Source organism: Electrona antarctica (assembly GCF_951216825.1).
Source record: "Electrona antarctica genome assembly, chromosome: 24".
Lineage (NCBI taxonomy): Eukaryota > Metazoa > Chordata > Actinopteri > Myctophiformes > Myctophidae > Electrona > Electrona antarctica.
The window spans coordinates 17298722-17325823 of record NC_136803.1 but is presented as its reverse complement, the minus strand read 5'-3'; the positions used below and the strand labels follow the sequence as shown (position 1 = coordinate 17325823).

The following is a 27102-nucleotide window of genomic DNA, read 5'->3' as shown; positions in this document are numbered from 1 at the left end:
GAGAGAGAGAGAGAGAGAGAGAGAGAGAGAGAGAGAGAGAGGATAGTTGTTTAGAGTTTACACTAGATGAAGTAGGAATGCTAAAGTTTAAACCGAAACAATGTAATTCATTAGTAAACAATATCCTGAAATGGTAGGCCTATACTATCATTGGTATTCACATTTTTCACCTTTTTATCATTATCTAGCTGACCATTTAATTGCACAAAATAATTTGATCACTTTGGAAATGAACTATAACAGCTGTGGGTTTGACATACTACACTGACAACATGTTAGCATAACGATGAAGACATTGAACGTGAAATTTCGCTGCAAGTTGGTAAACCGGCGAGTTCTCCGGTATCCCCTTTTACTGTTTTATATAGTGTGTGATATTGCTACTTTTTCAACAATGTATTTATTTTCCTTTTTTACACACAAATGACAATACAAATATACAAAAAAAACAACAATGAACATTACAAGACAATTACTGATATAAAGAAAGCAAAACAATAACCAAAAAACAAAACAAAACAAAAAAAACAACAACAGCACTCCCCCTCTTCAGCTCCATCCATTAAATGTGACAAATTATTGTTCTTTATGTATCTTATAAAACGGCCCCACACCTCCTGAAACATTTCTTGTTTGTCCTTAAGAATGTATGCAATCTTTTCCAAAGGTAAACATAAAGACAATTCCCTGAACCACTGTGTAATACTTGGTTTGTCTGGCCTCTTCCAGGTCGGTATTGCTACTTTTACTTAAGTAACAACAAACAAAAAAAATGTGAGTAATGCTTCCACAACTGCTCAGTGACCCCCCCTCCGTCACGTTGTGCGTCTTGTATATTCATGTGTGTACCTTCCTGTCTTAATCCTAGCTATTACCCGCATGGCTGGCCATGTCAGGCGCAGATTTGCTCACTCACAGTGAATGGGCCAATATTGACAGCACGCACGCCGCCTCAGCGATCGGCTCGTGGGGGCTTAGCGGCGGGGGAGGTGGGGAGGGGGAGCTGGATTTGCGGGTCGGAGACAAATTCAATAAGAAAGGGAAGGTAGCGGAGTCTTGGTAGGAAACAGTCCTCAAATGCACAAAGGGTAAATGTCTTCCTAAGTGGTGTTTTTTGTTTCCTGTTTTTTAATGCCCATCTACGCTATCGCTGCTGTCGGGTGGAGATCTTGTAGGTACAATAACCGTTAGCTTTCAGGGAATGTGACCAAAATAATCCGTGTTCCAGTTATTATTTAGCTGCAAGCTCTTTTTAACACCTTTCAAATATTTATAAAACCCACAAACAGACTTATCCATGTCTTTTGGGCATTAAAACTGAAAATAGCCGACAGAACATGTAGCTTTGTGACTTGTTAACACCTTGAGGGCTCGGGCCTATTTAATCCATTAATAAAATCTGCCCATCGTTTATAGCGCCCGGACCACTTTTACCGGCGGACCGGAAGTTGTTGTGAATGTCTGTGTAGCAGCTAACAATAGCCACACCACTCTAGAGTTGATCGACAACAACGGGAGGTAAGGACCGCGGAGCGCCGTCTAACACAGGATCTTTTTTCATAATTAGACGGGATGATTTAGATCGTGAGTTATGAAAGTTTTAAGATTTTCGTTGTCGTCCGCTAAACAGGCAGGGAACATTTTCGATGACGTGTCACTGTTGTGCAACACCGAGGATTGGGCAACAAGCGCTCCTAGGCTGTGGAGCGATGCGACCGGTTTTGATATCATTAATCTCCGTCGTTTTTATCAATCTCCGTCTCGGGCAACTGACCGTGCACTTGAACTTGACGGTGATCTCCGTCTTGCGCCTCCAAGGTGTTAATAGATCGGCTATTCGCTACTTTTTCAGCACGACATTGTCATAGGCATTTATAGGTAGGTAGGTACTTATAGGTATATATAAGTATAAAATAAGTCTTATATTTATGAAAAAGTGTATGTAACAAGTTTCCACCCGGCAGCAACAATATAGTAGGCTAATTGTTTGGTTGTCTGATTGTCTATTAGGTTCACACGCCTTCAGCGCACTCACATCTAGCTTAAAAAAAAGAATACAAAAACCACAAAAAAACGACTTCCTATCATGCACTTGTAACCCAACATGCCTTGCAGTGCGTCGACACGCGCGTCATGTGATCGGCCGTAGTGATTGAACCAACGCGGACGACGTTCTGGGGTAATTTCTGTATAGCTATGCTGTGACGAGGTTACAATATAAAGGCTTCTGAAGACAAATACCGTTTTAAGACGCACGCAGTGAGCAATGGCGGATTTGAGAAACGGAAGCTGCCATGCAGCGCAGCACGGAAACGGAAATTGTGAACAGCACGGTGCGAACAACAGGCCATTCTACGGGATTGTAAGTAAGCAATATTACACGAGAGGGGGTGGTTTAACGTCATTAATGCACATTGCACGCCTGCAATGCTGTAGGAACAAGCCTGCAGGGCGAGTTCCGAAAGCAACGCAGAAGTTACCCAGAAGCAAGTTACCCTTAAAACTAAGAAAATCGCTGAAAAAACATATTTTTTTAATGACAGATGTAGTCACTACGACCACAAATGTCCCAAGAAACTAGCTAGCCTAGCCACCGAGTTTGCTGCGCTCTGGGAGAACAGAGCAATTCTTTGTTTTGATTAGGTGTGGAGTGGTGCTCGTTTGAACCAGGCTAGAGGGATGTTTCAACCAATCAGATTGCTTCCTCGAAACGACCTGTTGTATAATATAGGATATCTACTGCCTCAAGGGTTCATAGCTTTATCTCCTGATCTCAAATGGCAGTCTGTGGTGTTCATTCTAGCATTAGGTTTTTGTTGAGGGGGTGGGTAGATGTGTTTGGCAATAACACTGCTAGTGATTCTGTTCACTAAAGGTCACACGCTAGAAATATAACGCAATCACGGTGCTGTGCGGTTGTTTTCAACCGGTGGTCCGGGGACCACTAGTGGTCCTTGAGGGGGTTCCAGGTGGTCCGCAGCTAAATGGAGAGTTGGTAACCAAATGGACTCATTATTGATCTTTACTGTAACTCTCGAGAGCGTGAAATTAAACCAAATGGACCCTTATGGGTCCATTTGGTTTCATTTCACGCTCTCAAGAGTTACATTATTGTTAAACATCTGCATTAATTAATTTAATAGGAGCCTACACAATTAGAGAATGTAGAAGAATTGTTATTTTGATCAAAGTTTGCCTGTTATCTCTCCTACCAACATCACCATGGAATTGGAAAAGTCTGGTTCTGAAAGGCTAAGGGCTCCATTTTCGAACCCTTTAGCCCTAAACTTCTTTGCCTTTTTTTTTTATTTTTATTTTTTTACTATTTTACAAAACATTTTTGAATAGTTAAAATGGCCAGTCTACAAGCTCACAACGTGTCAATGTAGATTGGCTAGTTGAACTATTCAAAATGTTTTTCAAAATAGTAAAAAAAGGCAAAGAAGTTTAGGAATAAGGGGTTTAGCGGTGACGAAAATGGAGCCCTAAATGTCATCAAATGGTGATCCGCGGCTCAATGCCAAATAAATAAATGGGCCTTGATATGAAAAAAGTTGAAAACCACTGTTGTATAGGGATGATTACATAAAAGTAACTACCAAATGACACATTTATATTAATTGTAAGGTCCATACGAGGGCCAATTCATGGGTGCAACATAAATACCGGTAGGCTTTTTACCCATTTTGGGCGGAAACCCCTTTTGGTGTTTTAAGCATTACGTTATACTTTAGCTATTGAAAAATAGCAGATCTACAAGCTCATAGCGCGCCACCGAGTGGCGCGCTACGAGCTTGTAGGTCTGCTATTTTTGAAAAGTCGTGAAAATGTGGTGCGAATCTTTGAATATATATTTCCGAGTGAACATTTTTAACTAAAATATTTGCTTCTGGGGGGTCCCTGGAACAACATATTTTGAGATGTGGGTCCGTGGCCCAATAGAGATAATTCTGGGGGTCCTTGACATGAAAAAGGTTGAGCACAACTGACATAGAAACATGGGTTTTTCAGAAAACTATTAGGATTTAGAAGCCTTTTTTTATCGCCATCAGTCCAAAATGGGCTACGGTAACATTGTGTCTCAGCAATTGTAAGGTCCATACGAGCGCCAATTCATGGGTGCAACATAAATAGCGCTAGGCTTTTTACAGCACATACCCAGTGGCAGATGTTCAGACCGGCAGCGTGCACGAGCATGGCGTGCACCGTGCACGAGACCTCCGTGCATGATGTGCCATGTGTCATATGGCAGAGCAGTGTTTCTCTCCGCCCCGTGCTGTACATGTACGCCAGGGAGTCAAGAGGGGGTCGCGAGACGTCGCCATGAGGTCGCGGCCAGTCCTGTCCGGTTCCGTTTAGAGACGTTGTTTATTCGTGACAGTCAGACAGCATCTGGAAGCAGCAGACGTCACAACGCCCTCTCCCCCCCCCCCCCCCCCCCCCCCCCAACCCCACGACACCCCCCCACCGCCGTCTCGTCTCCGCCATACGGAGGTCAAAAGTTGACGAGAACCTTTCATCCGTCCGCGGTATAAACCCGGCGGATCCTCGCCACAACTTCCAGGGGCGTGCGTGCCACTTCAAAGGTGTTAGTGAAATGACTTGCAAACGAAGGAGGCACTGCTTTCGTCTCTCTCTCTCTCCCCGTCTCCCTCCCTCATCCTTTCCCCCCCTTATTCGCTCTTGGACGGCTTCCCGGTTGCCACATATACTTGTCACATCCGTGCTCCGGTGCGGCGGTGGAAACGATATGATAGGGGTCTCTGCGTCTGCGTGTGTGTGTGTGTGTGTCTGATGATGCCTTCGAAGGTGCAGCGCACACATCACGAGGAGGAGAAACGAGCCTCACATCATTACCAGTGACATTAGCAGGTGACAGCGGCAGCCTCAGAACCGTTAATGCACCCAAGGTTCAAAGCCCCTCTGCCACATAAAGAGATGAGACATGAGACAGCAGTGAAGGAGCACGCCAGAGGGGGGGGGGCAGAGAGAAAGAGGGGGGGAAGGAGGGGGGAAGGGGGGGGGGGGGGAGTCTGGGAGCGCGAGGCAAAGAGAGTAAACCACAAGTTAAAGAGTCAGACGACGGTTAGGTGAAGTGGGAGCCATATCTCCATGCATGCCGCATATAAAGGACGGTACAATATAAATGTACTTTTTTACTTAAAATCTCCAATCTCTCCTAGTGCAGAAAGTCTGCAGCCCAGTGAAACAGATTATGTCCCCCCATGCACACAAACTATTGATTCCGGTTCCAGCTATAAGGCACACATGCAGGGCGAGACGGTCATTGGCCCGAAGCCATGAACGGCCGACTGATAATTAGAAGGGGTTTCTGAAGCGACCGGTGGGATGTATTATACTGCCGGTGTGAACAATGGACATTATCATATGCCCACCAGTGCTGCTTAGCCATTTGAACCCCAAAGCGTCCCTTATACAGTTGGGTGCCACCGATATTGTCCCTTATCATTTGACCCATTTAGGCCTGACCTCAAAATTTAAAAAAATCCTTCTAAATCCTCCAGTTTTCTGAAATAAATATTTTCACGATTTTTCAAAAATAGCAGACCTACAAGCTCGTAGCGCGCCACTCGGTGGCGCGCTATGAGCTTGTAGATCTGCTATTTTTCAATAGCTAAATTATAACAATGTTTAAAACACCAAAAGGGGTTCCCGCCCAAAATGGGTTAACTGTCCTTTTGCGCAGATCACGCAAACCTCAGCAAAAAGAAAAGGACAATATCGATGGCCTCCAACTGTATGCTGTGGGGAACATTCGCCAAATCTACCAAGCTGTGAGCTTGGACTGTGTATGGGTCGTACCGACGACGACGGGGCCGCCGCAGAACGAAACGAGAGCAGACCAAGCACGGTTGCAACTCAGAAAGACACTAAGAGGCCTGGGCCGCGTGGCTCAGCGGTCCAGGCTCCTTGGCCGGTAGCCCGAGTCTGGCTGTGTGCCGCGGGCTCGACTCCCGGCGGCCTTTACTGCATGTCACTCCCCCATCTCTCTCCCCATTTGCTGTCAACCCACTGTCTGTCCCTCTATAAAAAAATATAAAATAAAGACGAAAGCCGCAAAAAAAACATTAAAAAAAATTCACTAAGAAAGTGTTTTTCTGAAGTTGTGTATGCAGGTCGATATTCCACTACAAAGCCCCATTTGACTGGTCTCTCAGGTCTGTTACCTCTCTTATATGGCCACTTCAGGACTTCCTTGTATATCACGAAACAACCTGTTTATGCTTTTAATACTGATTGTACACATGTTTATTTCTGACTTTATCTCTGGGGGAAAAAAAGGAAAAAAGAAAATCCCAATAATGTAATAAATACTAAACCACAAAACAATTAAATTAATCAAGTAGTGACTCTGCATTCTGCAATTTTTCTGACTTCAGTAGTCTGTAATATCTACAAAGAGATATCTCTTCGTTAGAGTATAGTAGGATTCCAAGATTGTAATGTCTGTCATGTGCAAAAACCCATTTCCTCTTGTTCTTTTCTTTAGACGTTCACAGCGGTATCATCTAAAGAAGAACAAAAACAAAGAACAAAATCTTACATTTGTAAGTGGGGAAAATGAAGCGCTTTGAATGGCCAAATTCAGAAACTCGTTTCAAATGGACGGCGGTATAATCGGATTTGGTGTCCCAGAAGAAGACAACGAAGTTAAGTGTCAGGGAGGTGAGTCGGGATGAGAGTCATATGATCATTTTAGTTCCACGTCTATTATAAACACCATGTCTGCTCAGGCCCTGTGAACACTGTGCTCTGTTGTCCACACATGGGCCGGTGGGTATAGCCTGTCGGCAGTAATTCAACGTTATGGATTTTAAAGTTTAGAAAATCGCCGAAGAAGGCCCCCGTGATCAAAATGTCACATCTCTTTCACGTTTAAAATAAATAATTAAATAAACAACCGATCGCTCAATTGAAACGCCGGGCCTAACGTAATGAACAGGGTTTATCAAATAATTAAATTGCAAGTGACTTTCGGTTTGCAAGCCTTACTGATCCGCGGTAATCAGAATGTAATATTTGGGTGTTTCATTGGGACCAATTTGATGACAAACCAGTGACAATGTAATTACGTGGGGGATTTATTCCCCGGGCGTTTGGGTTTCAGCCCGCGTCAAACACGCAAGAGTAAACAGCAGAGCGAACTCGCTCTGAGCGCCGGGCCATCTATTTATTTAGCCGAGGAAAAGCGCTCCCCATTAGCGTTTTAAATTACTGTCGGAAATAGAGGCAGTCCACATTAACAACCTCGTCCTTCGCGCATAATGCCCTCCAACGCCCGCACTCCTCGTCATTACCACCATTTCAGCTCCATTATTTCTGCGCCCCGTCCCCCCCTCCCTCCCCCTCCCTGCCTCCCGTTCCCTCATCCCCCTCCTCCACCTCATTCATTTTGCTGCGTGTTCGGCCGCGGCACGAGGGCTGCACTTCAAACAGCGCGGCCCGCTACCCCCCCCAAAATGAGCTTGCTTCGGTGGGTCGGGCAGGCGGCCAGACCAATCATCCGTCGTGAAATAATAGAAATCATCTGGCTTGATGATAGAACGAGGCAATCACGGGGCCCGGGCTGAGTGGCCCCCGGACCCCTTCAGCCTGCTGGCCCTCTGCACTACTGCTGCTGCTGCTGGTGGCAGATAGCAGGGAGGGGGGATGGGAGAGGTTGCTGGTTGCGGGCACCAACACTCTAACTAACCCCCTTCCACTGATCCAGAATGCCACGACACTGACACGCCTCGTCTACAACCCCCCCCACCCCCTTCTGCCTTCCCAATTAAAACACTGGTGATGACCTACGAGTCAATCAAGGGCACGGCGCCCCTCCCTCCCCTATACCCCCCCCCCCCCCCCCCCCCCTCAGGACATGATGCATCCACCGCTACACCTCTTTCCGAAGTTAACACATGATGGTCCTTATAGAGCAGTGGTTCACAAACGTTTTCACGTCAAGGACCCCCAAATTGACACAATTAGCCTGTGGACCCCCATTTGAAAAGATATGCCAGGGACCCCCATAAGAGAAGATTTTAAGTGATTCTCAAAAAAAATTTGCCCTCAGTTTGATATGCAATAGGCTACGGACCCCCATTTAATGGTGTGATATCTGGGAATCAATAATTCTCTTGGACATATCTAATCTGCTCTGTCGTGCCGTCTCACATTTTCTCCGGTGCTCTCCCAGCTTTCAGTTTTAACAGTATCTTTGTATGGTGAATGGTATGAAATTTACCACAATTGCATTTCTATCTCTGAGACCCCATAATTTGTATTGTAAAATCAATGTTAATTTAACTGTGAGAGTGTACAAATGGAACCAAATGGACCTGTTAGGGTCCATTTGGTTCCATTTGTACACTCTCAGAGTTACAGACCCATAAGGGCCCATTTGGTTCCAAACTATCCCTGGAACTCCCTCAAGGACCTCTAGGGGTCCCCGGACCCCACTTTGGGAACCACTGTTATAGAGCACCAAAGTCTGACGTCAATATCGCTAGAGGGCGCTATTCCACGCGTTTGTGGATTTTTTTAAATTTGTATTATAATCCCCATAGTGGGATTTTAGATCACCTCATATAAGGACTGTGTTTGAAAGTTGCCGAATTAGTAACATTTTCACTAGAAACAGGCCGTATCAAATATGAGTGACGGACTGTCATAAACGATAGTTTGTGTATTTTTGGACCACAATTCTTATATGAGACGATTTTAAGATGACCCAATGTTATTCTCCATAGAGTAATTAGCCTACTTCCGCAAACCAGGGGATGAGCGAGTGACGTCAGGACTTCGGCACTCTACGCGTCTGATGTCAGGTGTTTGTTAACGATGTAGCCTATATGTTACATCATTATAATCGATCAATGGGCTATATGCACTCCTTCACAGGTGTTACCGATTATACTAATTAAGGCTCTGTTCCATTTACTGTGCAGTGGTTCTCAGACCCGTTAACTCTGAGAGGGTACAAATGGAACCAAACTGACCCGTTCCATTTGTACCCTCTCAGAGTTATACACACCCGTACGGGGCCATTTGGAACCCACTCAAGGACACTTTGAGAACCCACTGGTGTAGCAGAGAGTTTCCAGTGAGCCAACATGCACAACAGCAGCAACCCTGACTCTGTTTGACCAGAATGGAACAGAGCCTTCATTAGTATCAGCAGTAACACCTGTGAAGGAAGTATAGGGAACGGGCCAAAGTTCTTTCCAAAATGGCGTGCGTGAATAGAGCCCATTCCTGCAGGTAAAACCCTGGTCAACGCTCCCAAGTGTCCTACAGTCTCCCCATGGTCTTTCTCCTAAGCTGTGGAACTTATACTTATTATCCAGATATACGTTGGTTACTTGTCCACACATGCTAAGCCATTCAGACAGACAAACTGTTTGTCTTCCACAGATGCTATAGGAATTACACTTTGAATGCATGCTGCTTAGACAGATGCTGCATCTGATGTTTACCGCACGCTGCTATCCTAGGTACTTTGTAGCGCTTAATTGTTTCTCTTTGCACTCCATTTACTTGACCGTTTACCGTGTCTTTGTTGACTAAAGGCTTGTGCCATTTACTTCGATCTTAGCCCTCCGTAAATCGCACTGGATTGTGAATTCCTAAATCGAAGGCATGGAGCTTGACCGTGTTTTGTTTTTCCTCAAAACAAAACACGCACGCACGCACGCACGCACGCACGCACGCACGCACGCACGCACGCACGCACGCACACACGCACACACGCACACACGCACACACGCACACACGCACACACGCACACACACACACACACACACACACACACACACACACACACACACACACACACACACACACACACACACACACACACACACAGACACACACACACACACACACACACAGCAATTATATAGTCCCGGTCACTGCTGCCAACCACTACTCGTTGGTGATGTTGGCGAGGGTGTTGTAGACAATCAAACTGCTCCCTTACACAGTTGCCAGCCGCTTATTTTCACCTGGCATGGCCGGTGAAGTTTAACCAGGAGGGCGTACCGCGTGCGGAGGGGGTGCATTCGTTAGTTAGACACATACTAACAGTCCGACAGGCATTATAGTTCGACAACACCGTCTCACCCGCCATGCCCTGCCGGTTACAAGGATGGAGACCGAACCGGAGTGTTAGCCCCGCCCCCCAGCTATCCATTTCAATAGAAGTTGCTCAGTGGCGTTTTGAAGCACCCGGAAGAAGTGCAATTATAACTCAATTGCTCGACCGAGCGGAAGTTTAGCCTAGCTTAGTCCGGACTTAAAATTTGAGGTCCACTTGTTGAAAATAGCCGATCTACAAGCTCGCAGCGCGACGCTTGTAGATCTGCTATTTTCAGCAGATCTACTGACTTATACTGGATCTCTTGTCCACTAGTCCCTTCCTAACATTTTAGTGTGGTTTATATCTGTTGACGAAATTGTCAGTATATATTATTATATTTAGCTTTTAGTTTCAGTCATAATAGCATAGTTTTCATTTAGTTTCCATTTAGTTTTTGTCAGTGAAAAACGGTAATCTACAAACATTTTTCGTCTTAGTTTTAGTCGACAAAAAACACTGGTGTGAGTGTCTGGCCAACGTACTGTACATTGTATATGTCAGACGCCATGGTAACCAAGCAGGCCAGGTTGATTCTCACTAAGGTACATTGTATATGTCAGACGCCATGGTAACCAAGCAGGCCAGGTTGATTCTCACTAAGGTACATTGTATATGTCAGACGCCATGGTAACCAAGCAGGCCAGGTTGATTCTCACTAAGGTACATTGTATATGTCAGACGCCATGGTAACCAAGCAGGCCAGGTTGATTCTCACTAAGGTACATTGTATATGTCAGACGCCATGGTAACCAAGCAGGCCAGGTTGATTCTCACTAAGGTACATTGTATATGTCAGACGCCATGGTAACCAAGCAGGCCAGGTTGATTCTCACTAAAGCTGACAGTGAGTGTGACAGCCGTCATTGACTATAGGATTTGGAAATCATGGATACAATTAATTACCGTTTCTAAAAGGAGCTCAAAAGGTTTAACTTTTTACACACGCTACAGGTTTGATTCTGGAAAACGTTGAACAGCATGAAAAGCATTATAAATACTGGAAATAAATAATTATTTGTATGCCAATAATATAGAACCAAACGAGCAAAAGCAAATGCTTTGTGCTTCTGTTGAGTGGATATCAATCATACAGTATGTAACGCACTGATTGCAGTGGAGTGCTAATCATTGTTGATCAACCCCACAAGTGCAAAGCATCAGTGGTGTTGGTCTGTGCATCAACACAGCCTTATTGGCTTAACCACTGGATATGCAAAGGATACTGACAGCCTCTTTAGAATTATGGATAGGTTTTGCACATCAACTCTGTCACCGCATCCATCCTTCCACCCCCCTTAAACTCTCCTCCATCCCCCCCATCATCATCATCATCATCACCATCATCATTTTTCCATCACAACACTCCTCCCATCCCTCTATTGCCACATAGCCCCTCCATGCCCCGACGCATCATCTGTCCTCTTCATCATCTCTCCATTTTTCCCCACCCTGACGCGTCCATCGACATCCCTCATCATCATCTTGCATTGAGAGTGTCTCATTCCATTCAGCTCGGGCTAATTGGCTCTAATTAGAGTCAGCAGGGGTTAATCAAGGATGAGTCACACATGAACCAGCGCCGTGCTGACGGATATGTACCCACTCCTCCTCCTCCTCCCCGTGTGGGCGTGAGGGACTTGGCACAGACGGATGGGTTGAAGCCGACACCATGCGCCGCGTGATCCGTTTGGATCCGTGCTTTTCAACCCTTTTCGCCCATTTCTTTTTTTTTTGGCATTTGAGCCACACGAACGGACCACCATTTGATGAGATTTAGCCTCTCAGAGCCAAAACTATTTCCAACATCCAACAACAACTATTTTGTTGTTGTTGGATGAGATTTTGTCCACAATTCCATGCCGTATTGATGTTGGTACGATGGAGACAATTATTGTGCATTCTCAAATTGTGTAGACTTCTTGTAAATTAAGTAATGCAGATGTTTAACAATGAGTTAATTCTTCCCCGTACGGGTCCATTTGGTTTCATTTTACCCTCTCAAGAGTTAAAGCGCAAATAACATGCATTTTAAAACTGCTTTTAATATTTAATATCATATTTTCTATGTCCCTCAAAGTTATTTCTAATGGTTTGAGCCTCAATCACCACTCTGATATAACCAGTCCTTGTCATTTCTTTTTGGACTTTGAAAGCAATTTTAGCTGCAGTACCACAATGTCCTGAGGTGGTGGGGGTGCTGATATGCAGATTATTTAATATTTGAGTCATTATAATACTGATGCTAGATAAAACCAGGCTTGTTTCAATTCCATGCCAGCTTGGAAAATCAACAATGGTGGACATTGTAAACAAAGTGGAAATGCAAATTTGGAACTGAAGACTGAAGAATAGGAGGAATTATACAAAGTAGGGTGACATTGATGACATCACGATGAGGACAAAATCAGTCGAGCTGTTCCTGAGAGCAATTTCCATTAAAGCACCCATATGATATGAAAGCCTGATTGTTCAAAGTTGGTTATTTGTGGGAATAGAAAACACATATGGGAGCCCCAAAAACACAAAAGAAATGGAACAAGTTGAATTTTATGTTATAGCTCCTTTAAAGACCTATAAGGGTCCGTTGGGTTACCAACTCTCCATCATTTAGCTGGGGAGGGGGACCAACTGGAACCCCCTCAAGGACCTCTGTTGGTCCCCGGACCACTGGTTGAACACCACTGGTTTAGATGGTGGAAACTATTAAGACGATTCCACCATACTTTTTAAAACAATGTTAAAAAATAGCAGATGTACATCTGCTATTTTTGAATGGCCAACGCAAAAATCTAAAATAACACAGATGCTTTCTCGGTTATAACGGGATAAGGGACAAAGGACAAAGTATATATTTATACACAAGTCTTCAAAAGTACAAATTACGTATACTTGTGTGTGAGAGAGAGATATTACAGATTAGACACAGGTGCAGGGGATGAGTAATCAAGACAGACAGAGATAGAGACAGAGAGACGAATTTAACGCGATGACACATTTCACAGACCTCGATCCAGTGTTGATTTCGTCGACTAAAACTAAGACGAAAAATGTTCGTCGACTACCTTTTTCCACTAACAAAAACTAAATGAAAACTAAAATGACTAAAACTAAGACTAAATATATTGACAATTTCGTCAATAAATAAAAACTAGACTAAAAGGAAGGAAGTCTTCAAAAGTATACAAATTACTAAAGGGGCACAAGACCCTCCGGCTGGTTTTTTCCACTCCGGCTGAAAAACGACAGCACGGTGAAAACATGCCAGGCTGCATAACACTGTAACAAGCTACCTGTGCAAAGGTACATTAATATTGTTATCTCGGACACAGCTACAGGAAAGTAAAACTGTACCAGACCTCCATATAAATCATCACTTATTAACTGGGGCACCCAATCAGATAAAACAATATATAATTTAATATTTAAAGTGCTGTGCTCAGTGGTGAAATCCTCCATATATAGTCATAAAAGGGACAGGACTGACAAATAGAGGTCTCCATATATAGTCATAAAAGAGACAGGACTGACAAATAGAGGTCTCCATATATAGTCATAAAAGAGACAGGACTGACAAATAGAGGTCTCCATATATAGTCATAAAAGAGACAGGACTGACAAATAGAGGTCTCCATATATAGTCATAAAAGAGACAGGACTGACAAATAGAGGTCTCCATATATAGTCATAAAAGGGACAGGACTGACAAATAGAGGTCTCCATATATAGTCATAAAAGAGACAGGACTGACAAATAGAGGTCTCCATATATAGTCATAAAAGAGACAGGACTGACAAATAGAGGTCTCCATATATAGTCATAAAAGAGACAGGACTGACAAATAGAGGTATCCATATATAGTCAGAAAAGGGACAAGGACTGACAAATAGAGGTCTCCATATATAGTCATAAAAGAGACAGGACTGACAAATAGAGGTCTCCATATATAGTCATAAAAGGGACAGGACTGACAAATAGAGGTCTCCATATATAGTCATAAAAGAGACAGGACTGACAAATAGAGGTCTCCATATATAGTCATAAAAGAGACAGGACTGACAAATAGAGGTCTCCATATATAGTCATAAAAGAGACAGGACTGACAAATAGAGGTATCCATATATAGTCAGAAAAGGGACAAGGACTGACAAATAGAGGTCTCCATATATAGTCATAAAAGAGACAGGACTGACAAATAGAGGTCTCCATATATAGTCATAAAAGGGACAGGACTGACAAATAGAGGTCTCCATATATAGTCATAAAAGGGACAGGACTGACAAATAGAGGTCTCCATATATAGTCATAAAAGAGACAGGACTGACAAATAGAGGTATCCATATATAGTCAGAAAAGGGACAAGGACTGACAAATAGAGGTCTCCATATATAGTCATAAAAGAGACAGGACTGACAAATAGAGGTCTCCATATATAGTCATAAAAGAGACAGGACTGACAAATAGAGGTATCCATATATAGTCAGAAAAGGGACAAGGACTGACAAATATAGAGATCTCCATATATGTGTGTGGGCGTGTGTGTGTGTGTGTGTGTGTGTGCGTGCGTGCGTGCGTGCGTGCGTGCGTGACACCAACTCCATATATGGACATGACCCATCTTGGGACTCCATATATGGTTAAAGCTGACTCATTGTGACATCACCAAGATAACCCGACCACCTCAGTGGAACAGTATAAGTGTGCTGCAGTGGCTGCAGTCTCACATAATAAAACCACAAACTTCAGAAACTCCTACAATCTCCAGCACGAGAGCTCTTCAAGGCGACATCTTCAGAGACTCACAGAGACAGAGACTCACAAAGAGTGAGACGAGAAAGATAAATAAATACAGAGCGATTGGGATAGAGATGTTGCGCTGGTCACCACGCCTGGACAAAAGAGGGACACCAAAGAACAACAGCTTCCTTGGTTGTTCTGTTGGGCCCGTGGACGACAAGGTGTATTTCTTTGGAGGGTACATAGACTACAAAAAAATAGTGACCCGCCTCACGTGTCCAATTGAGGTGCGCGTCTTTGACACAACATATTGGGAATGGAAGCTGTTGCCCCCGGTGAAAACGAGAAGAGGAAGACAGAACGTTGATGATGTTCCCTGCATGCGCATTAACCACACAGCTGTGATGATGGAAGATCTCATATACATCTGGGGTGGGGAAGTGAATTGTAGACTATATATAGAGCCAGTGGCGATGGGAATGTTCCAAATAATGCGCTCTATAATAGAGGGCATTACTTGGAAATTTGAGGGAGACAGGGTAAGCGTTCTTTACGCATATAATGTTGGCAAACACACATGGTTCAAGCCCAAGGTCTCTGGAATTGTTCCATCGGCGAGGTCCCGCCACTCGGCCTGTGCCTTGGGAAAGGTCATGTATATCCATGGAGGAAACACCGATACGAGAGTATTTACTAATGACATCTACAAGTTGGACACCAACACAATGGTCTGGTCTGTGATTTACACTGGCGGCCCCCCAGCACCCTATTCAGGAGCGCACTCTGCCACCATGATCGGGACAAAGATGTTTGTATTTGGGGGCGAAGGCGTAGGGCACGAGGACAAGAACGTCAGGGTGTTTAACACACAGTCCAACTCATGGCTGAGCACACCTTCCGCAGAGCTCCTTCCAGAACGACGTCAGCAGCACGCAGCCTTTGTCTACAATGGAGAGCTGTACATATTCGGCGGATGCAATGTTATTCAGAAACCTCGGAAGCCGAACTTCCCCAAAGTCATGTGGAAATTAAATCCCACAGACTTCTCCTGGAAGAAAGTTCAGCCCAAAGGGAAAGGCCCCGATGGGTTGGGTGACATGCACTGTTGCGTGGAGGGAGATCGAATCATCACCTTTGGAGAAACACTCGTTCCACAGATGTTACACTTCAGCCCTAGTCTGAGGACATTATGCATGATGCGAGTGTGTGAGTCTGCACACATGGAACAGACGAGACTACCAACCATCATGGAGAGGGAACTGGCAAAGTATCGAAAACCAAAAAAACTAACTCCTAAACATCACAATTGTTGTGATTACAACACACATTTTCAAATGATCGGAATCGGATCGGGAGCCAAAAAAAGTGATCGGGACATCCCTATAGTATAAATATTATATCCATATCATGATATTAGACTGGATATTGTCTGTGATTTGTACCATTGTGATATGGCATAAAAGTGGTCTATAAAAATATCGGATCGGGAAAAATCGCTATCGGCAGATGCTCAAAAACAAATGATCGGAATCGGATCGGGAGCAAAAACAAAAACGTGATTGGGACATCGCTACTTACAGTACACAGTGATGTAAGCAACACTGCAGCTGATTGGGACATCCCTACTTACAGTACACAGTGATGTAAGCAACACTGCAGCTGCAGCTATAATCAAATTAATATTGGGTTTAGGTGTTTAACATGGTTGCGCCAGTGTTGTTTTTGGTGGCACATTTTGATTTTAGTCATAGTCTCTTGAATAGCTTTCATTTAGTTTTTAGTCACATTTTAGTCACCTGGAATGTTTTAGTGTTTAGTCTAGTTTTAGTCGACTAAATATCACAAGATTTTAGTCGACTAAATCTACAGTTCATTTAGTCGACTAAAATGTATTTTGGTGGGCTTTGATGTCAGTGACTTATATGACTTTACTGTATCTATCGTCCACTAGTCCCTTCCTAACATTTTAGTCTAGTTTTTATTTGTTGACAAAATTGTCACTATATTTAGTCTTAGTTTTAGTCATCGTGGCTTAGTTTTCATTTAGTCTCATGTAGTTTTCGTCAGTGAAAAAAAGTAGTCGACAAACATTTTTTGCCATAGTTTTAGTCGACGAAAACAACACTGGCTTGCGCGTTTGCATGGCCTTTGACACTTTCTGGACACACCTATGAAAATCTAACGCACATTAATTTGTTCGTTAACGTAAATATGCTGTATAGTTACTGTCCACAACTGCTTTCTAAGCACCTGACATTGTCACCATTCTGATTTAACAACTGAGCAGAGCTTCAAACCTCACTTGTGACAATTGTGAGCTTGTGTAAATCTGCAACTTTTTTTTGTGTCGTACTGTGCGGCAAATGTTCGCTTGAGACATTCCCAGAATAGGGACACTATATGGGTTCATGTAGCTATTTTAAAATCCTTGCCTACCAGATACAAACATGTCCAATGATGAATCCTCTTCCCCAGACTGTTTGTAAGTAAGATTAATTCACTTCTTTATGAGCCCCTGTGTTTTTTATTCCTTACTTAATGTTCTTTAACATAACGAGGCCAGAATTCAATCGAAGATTAATTCTGTAGTCAGACCGAAATGATTGCGGTTAGGCCTCTCTCTCTCTCTTTCTTTCTCTCAGACACACACACACACACACACACACACACACACACACACACACACACACACACACACACACACACACACACACACACACACACACACACACACACACACACACACACACACACACACACACACACACACACACACACACACACACAGGCACTTTGGACAGAGAGTAATGGGTCAGCTCATGATGGTAATAGCTTCTGTTAGCGTCTGTTTATATTCTAAGTGTGCACATGTGCACACATTGGGTGTGCACAACACGCATGCATGCGTGCACAGAAAGTATGAGTGTGCACGTGCCCCAGCGCACACCGCTGCAAGTGCTTGTGTGTGCACGCGAAACGTTCGACGTAACTATAGTCTATTAGATTGTCAATGGCCTACCGTGCCGTGATCTTGTGTGTGTACTTAGTGTGAGCACAGTGTGTGTGTACTGACCCTAAACTCAGGTTGAGTGTAGGGTCAGGATTTGACATTTAGGGGGGCACGGTGGCACAGTCTCGCCTCACATCAAGAAGGTCCTGGGTTCTATTCCCGCTGGGGACGCTGTGCAGGGTGCTGGCGGCGTCTTCTCTCCTCTGCGTCATGAGTGCCCATACCCGAGGCGGGGTTGGCGAAAGGGCCTTTCTGTGTGGGGTTTGCATGTTCTCCCCATGCCCCCTAGGGTAGGTACCCTCACTGGTCTCTAAACTACCTCCCCCTGGCCAGCCGGGGCGCCTGATGGAGGGAAAGGAACTGGTCGGAATAACATGTTCCTTCCACACGCTATATGTCCGGCCCAGGGAAACTCTCACCCGTCAAGTGAAAAGAAGCAGCTTGGACTCCTCATGCAAAGAAGGAAGCATGAGGTCGGTCCACTGCCCCCCTGGTTGGCAGAGGAAGTGTAGCGCCCAGGATTACATTAGATAAGTGACACTGGGTGAAAAAATGGGTTGCAAAATCATGGGATAAAAATTATAAAAAAAATTATTTAGGAGTTAGGTTAGGGTTAGCCTGAAAGTGACCTACCGGTATCTGCTGTTCTGGGCATAGAGGGGCGGGTCAGTCTAACGCTGGAAACGGACTGCGGCTCCCAATTGGTTCACCAACCTTGAAAGAAGAGCGTATGTGTGTGTGAGAGAGATATTACAGATTAGACACAGGTGCAGGGGATGAGTAATCAAGACAGACAGAGATAGAGACAGAGAGAGGAATTTAACGCTATGCCACATTTCACAGACCTCGATTCAGTGTTGATTTCGTCGACTAAAACGAAGACGAAAAATGTTCGTCGACTACCTTTTTCCACTGACGAAAACTAAATGGAAACTAAATGAAAACTAAGCTATGATGACTCGATGACTCCTTCGTTCCTGACAGTTTTCCCTTATTTTATACTTAGCTGTGTGGCGATGTCACACACCGAAAAGTAGCTACAAGCTTCCAATGCCATCCTAAAAAATACAAAAATGTCCTCGCAAGTATAATAATAATACGGTCGAGTGTGTGTGTGTGTGTGTTTCATTTTATGGGCTCTTCATTGGGGCGCTGCCCGCCCGCCCGCCCGCCTGCCCGCCCGCCCCGGCGCTACAGATTGGTGCTGTCACTGGTGAAGCAGACAAATGTGGCCTCATATCCCGCGCATATGGGATGGGATTGTCTCGTTATGGCCGCCCGTTACGTTCCCCCACGGCAACATTAGCTGACGGCTGTAAAAAGGCTATTAGGATCCAAATCATCCTGGACCGCGGGAACAACATGGAAGGATAAAGGAGGAGGGGAGAGAGAGAGAGAGAGGGAGGGAGAGTATAGGAGAGAATGGAAGAAAGAGAGAGAAAGAAAAGAATGACGAGAGAGAGAGAGAGAGAGAGAGAGAGCAATAGAGAAGATAAGTGACAGACAGAAAAAGAGAGAGTGAGGGAGAGGGCAGCAAACAGAGGGGTGGATTAAGTGGGTCGGCTTATAGTCAGCTGGCTCAAAGACCCCCGCCATGCTTGAACACACACACACACACACACACACACACACACACACACACACACACACACACACACACACACACACACACACACACACACACACACACACACACACACACACACACACACACACACAAATATGTACGTTCAGCATACATACAGTACTGCGCCTTTCTTTCCCTGTGCCCTTTCTTCGTCCGTCTGTCTAGTTTCTTCACACACAGAGACGCACACACACACGCACGCACACACAGACACACAACAACCATATTCTCCGGAGTATCATTGGTCACCAGCCATCCTAATCCTCCTCCCCCGCCAATCAATAAGGCCTTGACAGGTGCGGGGATGGGATGAGGTGCGAACCACCACACACTCCTGACAGCTGAGCACAGGGAGACGGAGAGAGCGCGGGGAATGTCTTGATTGGCTCTGACACTCTTCACATGCAGACGAGACAATGTTTCAGTCATGCACTACTTGCACGCCGCGCACATGCACGCGTGCACGCGCTCGCACACACACGTTTGTATTACTATATTCATGAGGACATCAACGTTTTAAGGACGGCAGGTTCATGCATCGATTGTTATTTCACCAAACACAGCAGATCTACAAGCTCACAACACATCGCAGTGCGACACAGTATAAATCCAGTCTAAAACCTAACTGAAACCCACCAAAACGTGGTCAAAAGCCTCTAGATAGATGTCTAACCCTAACCTGAATATTTGCCTATATGGTAAGCCTACTGTAACAGAAATAACATGAATGTTTTTATTTATTTATTGTTTTAGTTTAGACATATACAATTTGACCTCCATTAACCTCAGAGGTTAATAAGCCTGACTAAATCTAAATATAAGATTTAGAAACTGTTAGTAATTCTAGTAAGACGCAAGGGCCTTTCAAACTGGAAGCGAGGAACATAGGCGTTGTTGCCTGGATCAACGAGAGGTCTGCTACAGGTCTTCTCAAGAGGGGGGCGCAACAACGCAAGCGTAAAAAAAAAAGCTAAACAGAATCCAGGTCTGGGCGTGTGCACGTAACAAGCACGCGTGCAACAGATTCACGGGACCGCGCTCACGTAAATACGCTTGCGTTGTCTCACCGCGACTGCTCCGCACAAAAACGCAGGTCTCATTGGAAATGAACTATATAGGCGCGTTTAATCGCTTCACGTTTGAAAGGCCCTTAAAACATAATGGCCCAAACATTCTTTGTTCTGTACTTATACATACAATTGTATATGGTACAAAACACTGAAGTCCTTCGAGCAGAAACGTAACCGCAAGCACGGCAGCAGCGCATGTTCCACCGCATGTCCAACCGTTGTTTCCGCTTGACCCTCACAACAAGTAAACCAAGTACGCACGCACACCCGCACGCACGCACGCAAACACACACACACACACACAGGGTCATGAATCAGTCATGCATGGCCCTACTGTACTGTACATAAATGTGGCTGAAGGCACAGATCGCAGCTGCTGTACATGTGTGCACGTGCTGTATAACTCATGCAGCCAGTGGAACAGAGTATATGAGACGATGGGTTCCCAGGGCGGTGCTTTCCTCTGGGCTGATCGGGGGGAGCTCGCCCTCAGAGAGCTGCATGAGGAAATGATGTGTAAAGTCGTTCTGATCTGCATTTATCCCCCCCAAAAAAATAACACTGACATCTACGAATCCCCATATATGGAGTACCATGATGTCATCAACATGTCATTATAGTAGGCCTAGTGACATCATAGACGTCCATATTTGGGTATGGCTGACAGAACTCCATATATGGGCATAAAAGGGACACATACTGTAGTCAGACAGACAGACAGATATGGACATAAAAGGGACACAGACAGACAGACAGACGGACGGACAGGCACAATTATGTGTACAACGGGTAACTGGGGGGGGGGTATCATAGTATACTTGGACTGTCACTATGACATCATATTGTGAGGTCAGCCATTTATGCCCATATATAGAGATCCCTGATGTCATCAGAGATTTGACCAATGCACGTTGACTCTACGTTACAACACAAATGAGATAAGCTACTCCTAAAGCCTACTGTGAAGTGTGCAGTTTGGGTATCTCTACATCTACGGCATGACGTCTCTCCACTCCGCATCCTCCAGAATGGCGAATGGCAGGGAGGAAGACGACCCCATTATAGAAGAGATCGATGTCTATTTAGCCAAAAGCCTTGCGGAAAAGCTCTACCTCTTCCAGTACCCGGTCAGACCGTCCGCCATGACGTACGACCACGTCGACCACGTAGCGGCCAGGATCAAATCCAAGCAGCAGAAGGTCGAGCTGGAGATGGCCATCGACACGATGAGCCCCAACTACTGCCGCAGCAACGGAGAACAGATCGCTCTCAACGTGGACGGCACCACCTCCTCCGGCGCCGCCGCCACCGCCGTATACTCGGAGAGGATGATGGACAAGCAGACGCTCTGCTCCGTCCAGGCCACCGCCGACACCTCCAGGTATGCGGCCGCGGTCTTCCGCAAAGGGGAGCTCCACGTCGCGCCGCTCCACGGAATCCTCCAGATGAGACCCGATTTCTCCTACCTGGACCGGGCCGACAGCAACAGGACGCAGGGGGAGAGAGCCTCGTCTCGGGACGACGAGGCCGACGAGGAGGGCGAAGCCAAGGCCGTGACGGTGAGGCTTTCGCGTCCCGAGACCGAGTGGGCCCAGCAGAGGAGGGTCCGGTCGTACGAGCACCTCCAGAAGAGGCAGGCGGAGGAGCCCTGGGCTCAGGCACGCTACCACGGCGTCAGGGACGGGCACTCGCAGCACGAGAGACAGTATCTGTTCTGCCAGGCCATGGGCGACGCTGCTATCACCACTGAGATGGTCCAAACTCCAAAGGAGTATCTGGCAGTTCTGATGCCTCCAGTGGCAAAGAAAGCCATGTAGGACCGCAAGGTCCTATACATGCAGTGGTGGAAAAAGTAGTCAATGTTATTACTTAAGAAAAAGTATCAATACTGCTATTTATAAATACTCCATTACAAGTAAAAGTCCGGAATTCAAAATGCACTTGAGTAAAAGTACAAATGTATTGGCTAAATATACTTAAAGTACTAAAAGTAAAAGTACTCATTATGCAGAATGTGCCACTGTTTTCAAATGTATAAACATCTTTTGAAAATAGTAGAACCAAGTGTCCCTTTTATGCCCATATATAGAGATCTCTGTCAGTCCTTGTCCCTTTTATGTCCACATAAGGAGAACACATAAGAAGAACCCTGATAAGGAGAACCCTGATGTCATCAGTATGTCCATATATGGAGATCTCTGTATCTGCCAGTCTACTGCATTTTAAGCCCATATAGCCCATAAGCCAATATCTTTTATTTTGATAGTTTTATACTAAGCGGAGGAAACTATAGCAAGGACTGTTTTGTGTGTGAAATGTTGTCATTGAGGTATACCACAATGTAAACCCGCGGCACGTGCACGGCACGCAAGGGTTGCCACCTGAAAACCCTGAATTCTGAATACCCAAGAAAGTGTTGTTTTCCCCCTCTTCCCTGAGAAACAAAATATTAAAAGAACAGAAAAGCCTCGTTAATTGTTTTTCCACCCTTTCTCGTCATTTTCCCCCCTCTCTCTCTCTTCCACGGCAGATGAGGGACCCTGTGGCTAATGTTTCTCCTCCATCAACCACTCTTCTCCGGCTGCAAAACACTGATTGGAAACGGGAACCGCCTCATGATTGCGCTCCGTTATTGGAGATGGGAGGAGAGAGCGAGACGGAGAGAGAGAGAGAGATGGGGGGGGGGGGGGGGGGGGTCTGGGGTGCTAAAAAAGAAAGACAAATCCCTCATCTAATTCATTCCACCTATCTCTCCTTCCCCATCTTATGGTGTTTTTTTTGCGAAACGGAAATTGGAAACACCCCCAAGGCCCGCGACGATCCCCCGCCGCCACCACGCCTACAGGGACCGTCTTGTCGGGGCTCCTCTGCACGTTTTTTCGAGTCGAGAGAAGAAGAAGAGGACGAGATCCGGAATAGAGGCGCGCGTTCTGAAAAGAAAGGAAATAATAAAGATCTCCCGCGTTCATACTCACTCAATGATTGTCTCATCAACGGGAGTCATTTGGGTTCCTTTTTTTTCTCTTCTTGGTTATCGCATGCTCTCTGATGGTTGGCGAGACCGAGGGGCATGAGGGAGCAGGAGTGAGGGGGGGGGGGGGGGAATGGGGGGGGGGGGAGGGGCGAGGAGTAGTACGGAGAGGGTCGTAATTACTTCTCCGGGCAAGAGACGGCGAACAGATGAGGGAGCGGGCCGTAATTAATATCTGTCTGTAGCCGACCAAGAGTAGCGTATGCGTTATCCACCCGACGCTGTCGCCCGGCTGCCTGGTCCGGGGAACTTACTCACCGTGAGGAATGAAGGGGAACATTACTGTAGCGACAGCCCCGCGTGCACAATCAACAGGCTTTTGGGGAGAAGAGGAGGGGAGAGAAAGAGGGAAATGAGGCAGCAACATATACTGTGACGGTATACCAGGGGTGATTACAAGCCTGGAACAACTTAAAAACGCCTATGTATACTTTAGTTGACCGGGAGTCCCCCATTGACTTTATACAGACTGCGGCCATCTTGAGATCAGAGTTTGGCTCTGATCTCATTATGTGCCTCCTGCATTATGTGCAAATACAATCCAACAAGCACTTTCCAAACTCCAACAATCCAAAAATAACCGTTCGCCCCACCGACTTAAAATTCGACACATGCGTTCCACACCCCAAACAGGGAGCGCAGTGCCCAGTGTCGGGTCAGGCGGACCCACGGTTGTCCATGCAGAACCGCCACAGAACCCTGGACCCTGGATCACCCATATATCTCCATATATGGAGCTGGCCTTCTGACATCACAACACTTCATATTTGGGCATGCTGGCCTGTTCTGACATCACAATACTTCATATTTGGGCATCCTGACACAGAACTCCGGATATAGGAATAAAGGGGCACAGAGAGACAGATAGACATCTCCATATATGGGCATAAAAGGGACACAGACAGATGGGTGGAACGGGTACTCTGACACGGGTACAACGGGTAGTGGGTCATGGATCTCCAACTTCCATCGTTACCGACTCGGTGCGGTCTAGTTAACGTAACCCATTCTGGACGGGAACCCCTTTAGGTGTTTTAATTAAGCATTATGTTATACTTTAGCTATTGAAAAACAGCAGATCTACAAGTACACTAGTGCAGCACCAAGTAGATCTGCAAGTAGATCTACAAGTACATCTACAAGTAGATCTACAAGTAGATCTGCTTTTTTTTTTTTATCGTGAAAATGTGGCGCAAATATTTGAATATATATTCTTGTATGTTTTTAACTCAAATCGTTGCTTCTGCATGGGGGGGGGTCCCTGGAACAACATATTTTCAGATGGGGGTCCGCAGCCAAATACAGATAATTATGGGGGTCCTTGACATGAAAAAGGTTGAGCACCACTGACATAGAAACATAGGGTTTTTCAGAAAACTCATGATTTAGAAGACATTTTTTAGAATCGGCCGTTCTCAGGTCTAATATTGGCAAGATGGCCACGGTCTGCATAGTAAATGGGTCCTATACTTGCTCTGGCCGTCTTTTCCCTCGTTTTTCCCCTCGATTTTCGCTCTTTTTTTCCCTCGACCAGCGATTCTCAACCTGTGGCCTTGTGGATATTGCAAGTTGGCCCACAAATAAATGGCAGAGCACCAAGATTTTAATCATAATATGACATTATTGATAGAAAAAAAGGATGTAAAACAAAACGAAAAAATAAGTAAAGAACAAAACAAATTGTCATTGTGAAATAGCAATAAATACTACTTGATCCAAGTCGAAACAATGCATCGATTGATTGACCATTGACATAAACATGCTCTGTTAATGATCAATGCTCTAAAAAAAAACACTTGGACAGTGTTTTTTCTATGCCTGTTCTGATTATTTGTGTCTGTCCAACATTATAAAGCAATACAAATAACGATTTGAGAGACGTCTGCATATTGTTTCATATATACTGTACATTACAAATACAGCACATGCTCTGAAAAGGCACTCAGCCCACTCCCAGGCCGTTGTTGTTGTACGGCTCCTGTGATTGGCCAATTAAAACACTTTTAACAAATGTCCCGCACTTTAATTCCAGCCTGTTGCATTTACCACCTCTAGCGACTGGCCATGCAATTCAGAAACTCTGAAAACCGTTTAACCGCCCCTGGAGGCGCAAAAAAAATGTTCAATTTCGCTGCCGGAAGCTCTGGGAATGAGATTAGCGGTAACGAGGTACTATGGTGTGTGCGCGTGTCGTGTGTGAGGGAGAGAGAGATGCAGACAGATAGACAGATGGAGAGACGTGCACGCGCACACGCACACCCACACACACATACACACACACACACACACACACACACACACACAGAGAGAGAGAGATGGGTGCATGGAGAAGAAAAGATGGGACCAGTGAAGTAATTGCAGTCGGTATAAGACAGAGCTGAAAGATGGAGAATGAAGCTGACGGATGTGAGGTATAGCAGCAGGTGGAGGAGGTTGGCGTCAGTGTTCGTACAGACAAACCAAGTGGAGGAGCCCCCCACACACACACACGCGCACACACACACACGCACACACACACACGCACACGCACACACACACACACACACACACACACACACACACACACACACACACACACACACACACACACACACACACACACACACACACACACACACACAGGGAAGTATTTCAGTATAAGAAGGAAAGCGGCGAAAACGAGAGGATAAAAAAATGGAGTCAATCCGAGGTAGAAGATATGTTAGTTAGAGGCCATGTGTGCGTGTGTGTGCGTGTGCGTGTGTGTGTGCGCGTGCATGAATAATATGGTCGTGTTTGTGTTAAATCAAACCTGAGGAAGTGTTCACTCCCGATAAACGGAATCTTTCATATGTGTACTGAATACGTATAGAACGCTGATTCGAACACACATGGAATAGACGTCTGGGACACAACAACAATATCACATGTACAGTACATGATGTACTGTATATGTCTGTAGGCTATACAGTACGTCTCCGCTCTCCCTCTTTCATTTACTCACGTGTATGATCGTTGCTGTTCGGCAATAAAATCTCGTATATCTCCGCGTTTTCAAAATGCTATATTTTTCCGTGAATGAAGAACGCCCTATAAAATATCATCATATACAATAGTGTCGCACAAAAGTATATCATGAAAATAGCCGATCTACAAGCCCATAACGGTAACCCATTTTGGGCGGGAACCCCTTTTGGTGTTAGCATTATGTTATGCTTTAGCTATTGAAAAATAGCAGATCTACAAGCTCATAGCGCGCCACCGAGTGGCGCGCTACGAGCTTGTAGGTCTGCTATTTTTGAAAAATCGAAGAACCATGCACTGACATAGAAACATAGCTTTTTCAGAAAACTGTCAGGATGTAGAAGACATTTTTAGAATCTGATCTCAGGTCAGAATGGGTTAAAAATGTTTTACAAATAATTATTTACAAAAAGGAACGTGGACATACAAGGTTTTTCTCGCCCAACAGCAATATATTTTGATGTGTAGGTATAGGTAATGTTCCCC

General features: G+C 45.1%; 1 protein-coding gene across 1 annotated transcript in view; it reads right to left on the bottom strand.

Moving 5' to 3' along the window:
* Positions 1-18551, bottom strand: part of LOC306917357 (Krueppel-like factor 7) — a gene marked incomplete at its 5' end in the record, with an annotated part of 113129 nt that extends 94578 nt beyond the window's left edge. The window contains one exon of the mRNA XM_079495563.1: positions 18519-18551. Coding sequence (XP_079351689.1) covers positions 18519-18551 — 33 coding nt within the window. The remainder of the gene's footprint in view (positions 1-18518) is intronic.
* Positions 18552-27102: the final 8551 nt, after the last annotated feature.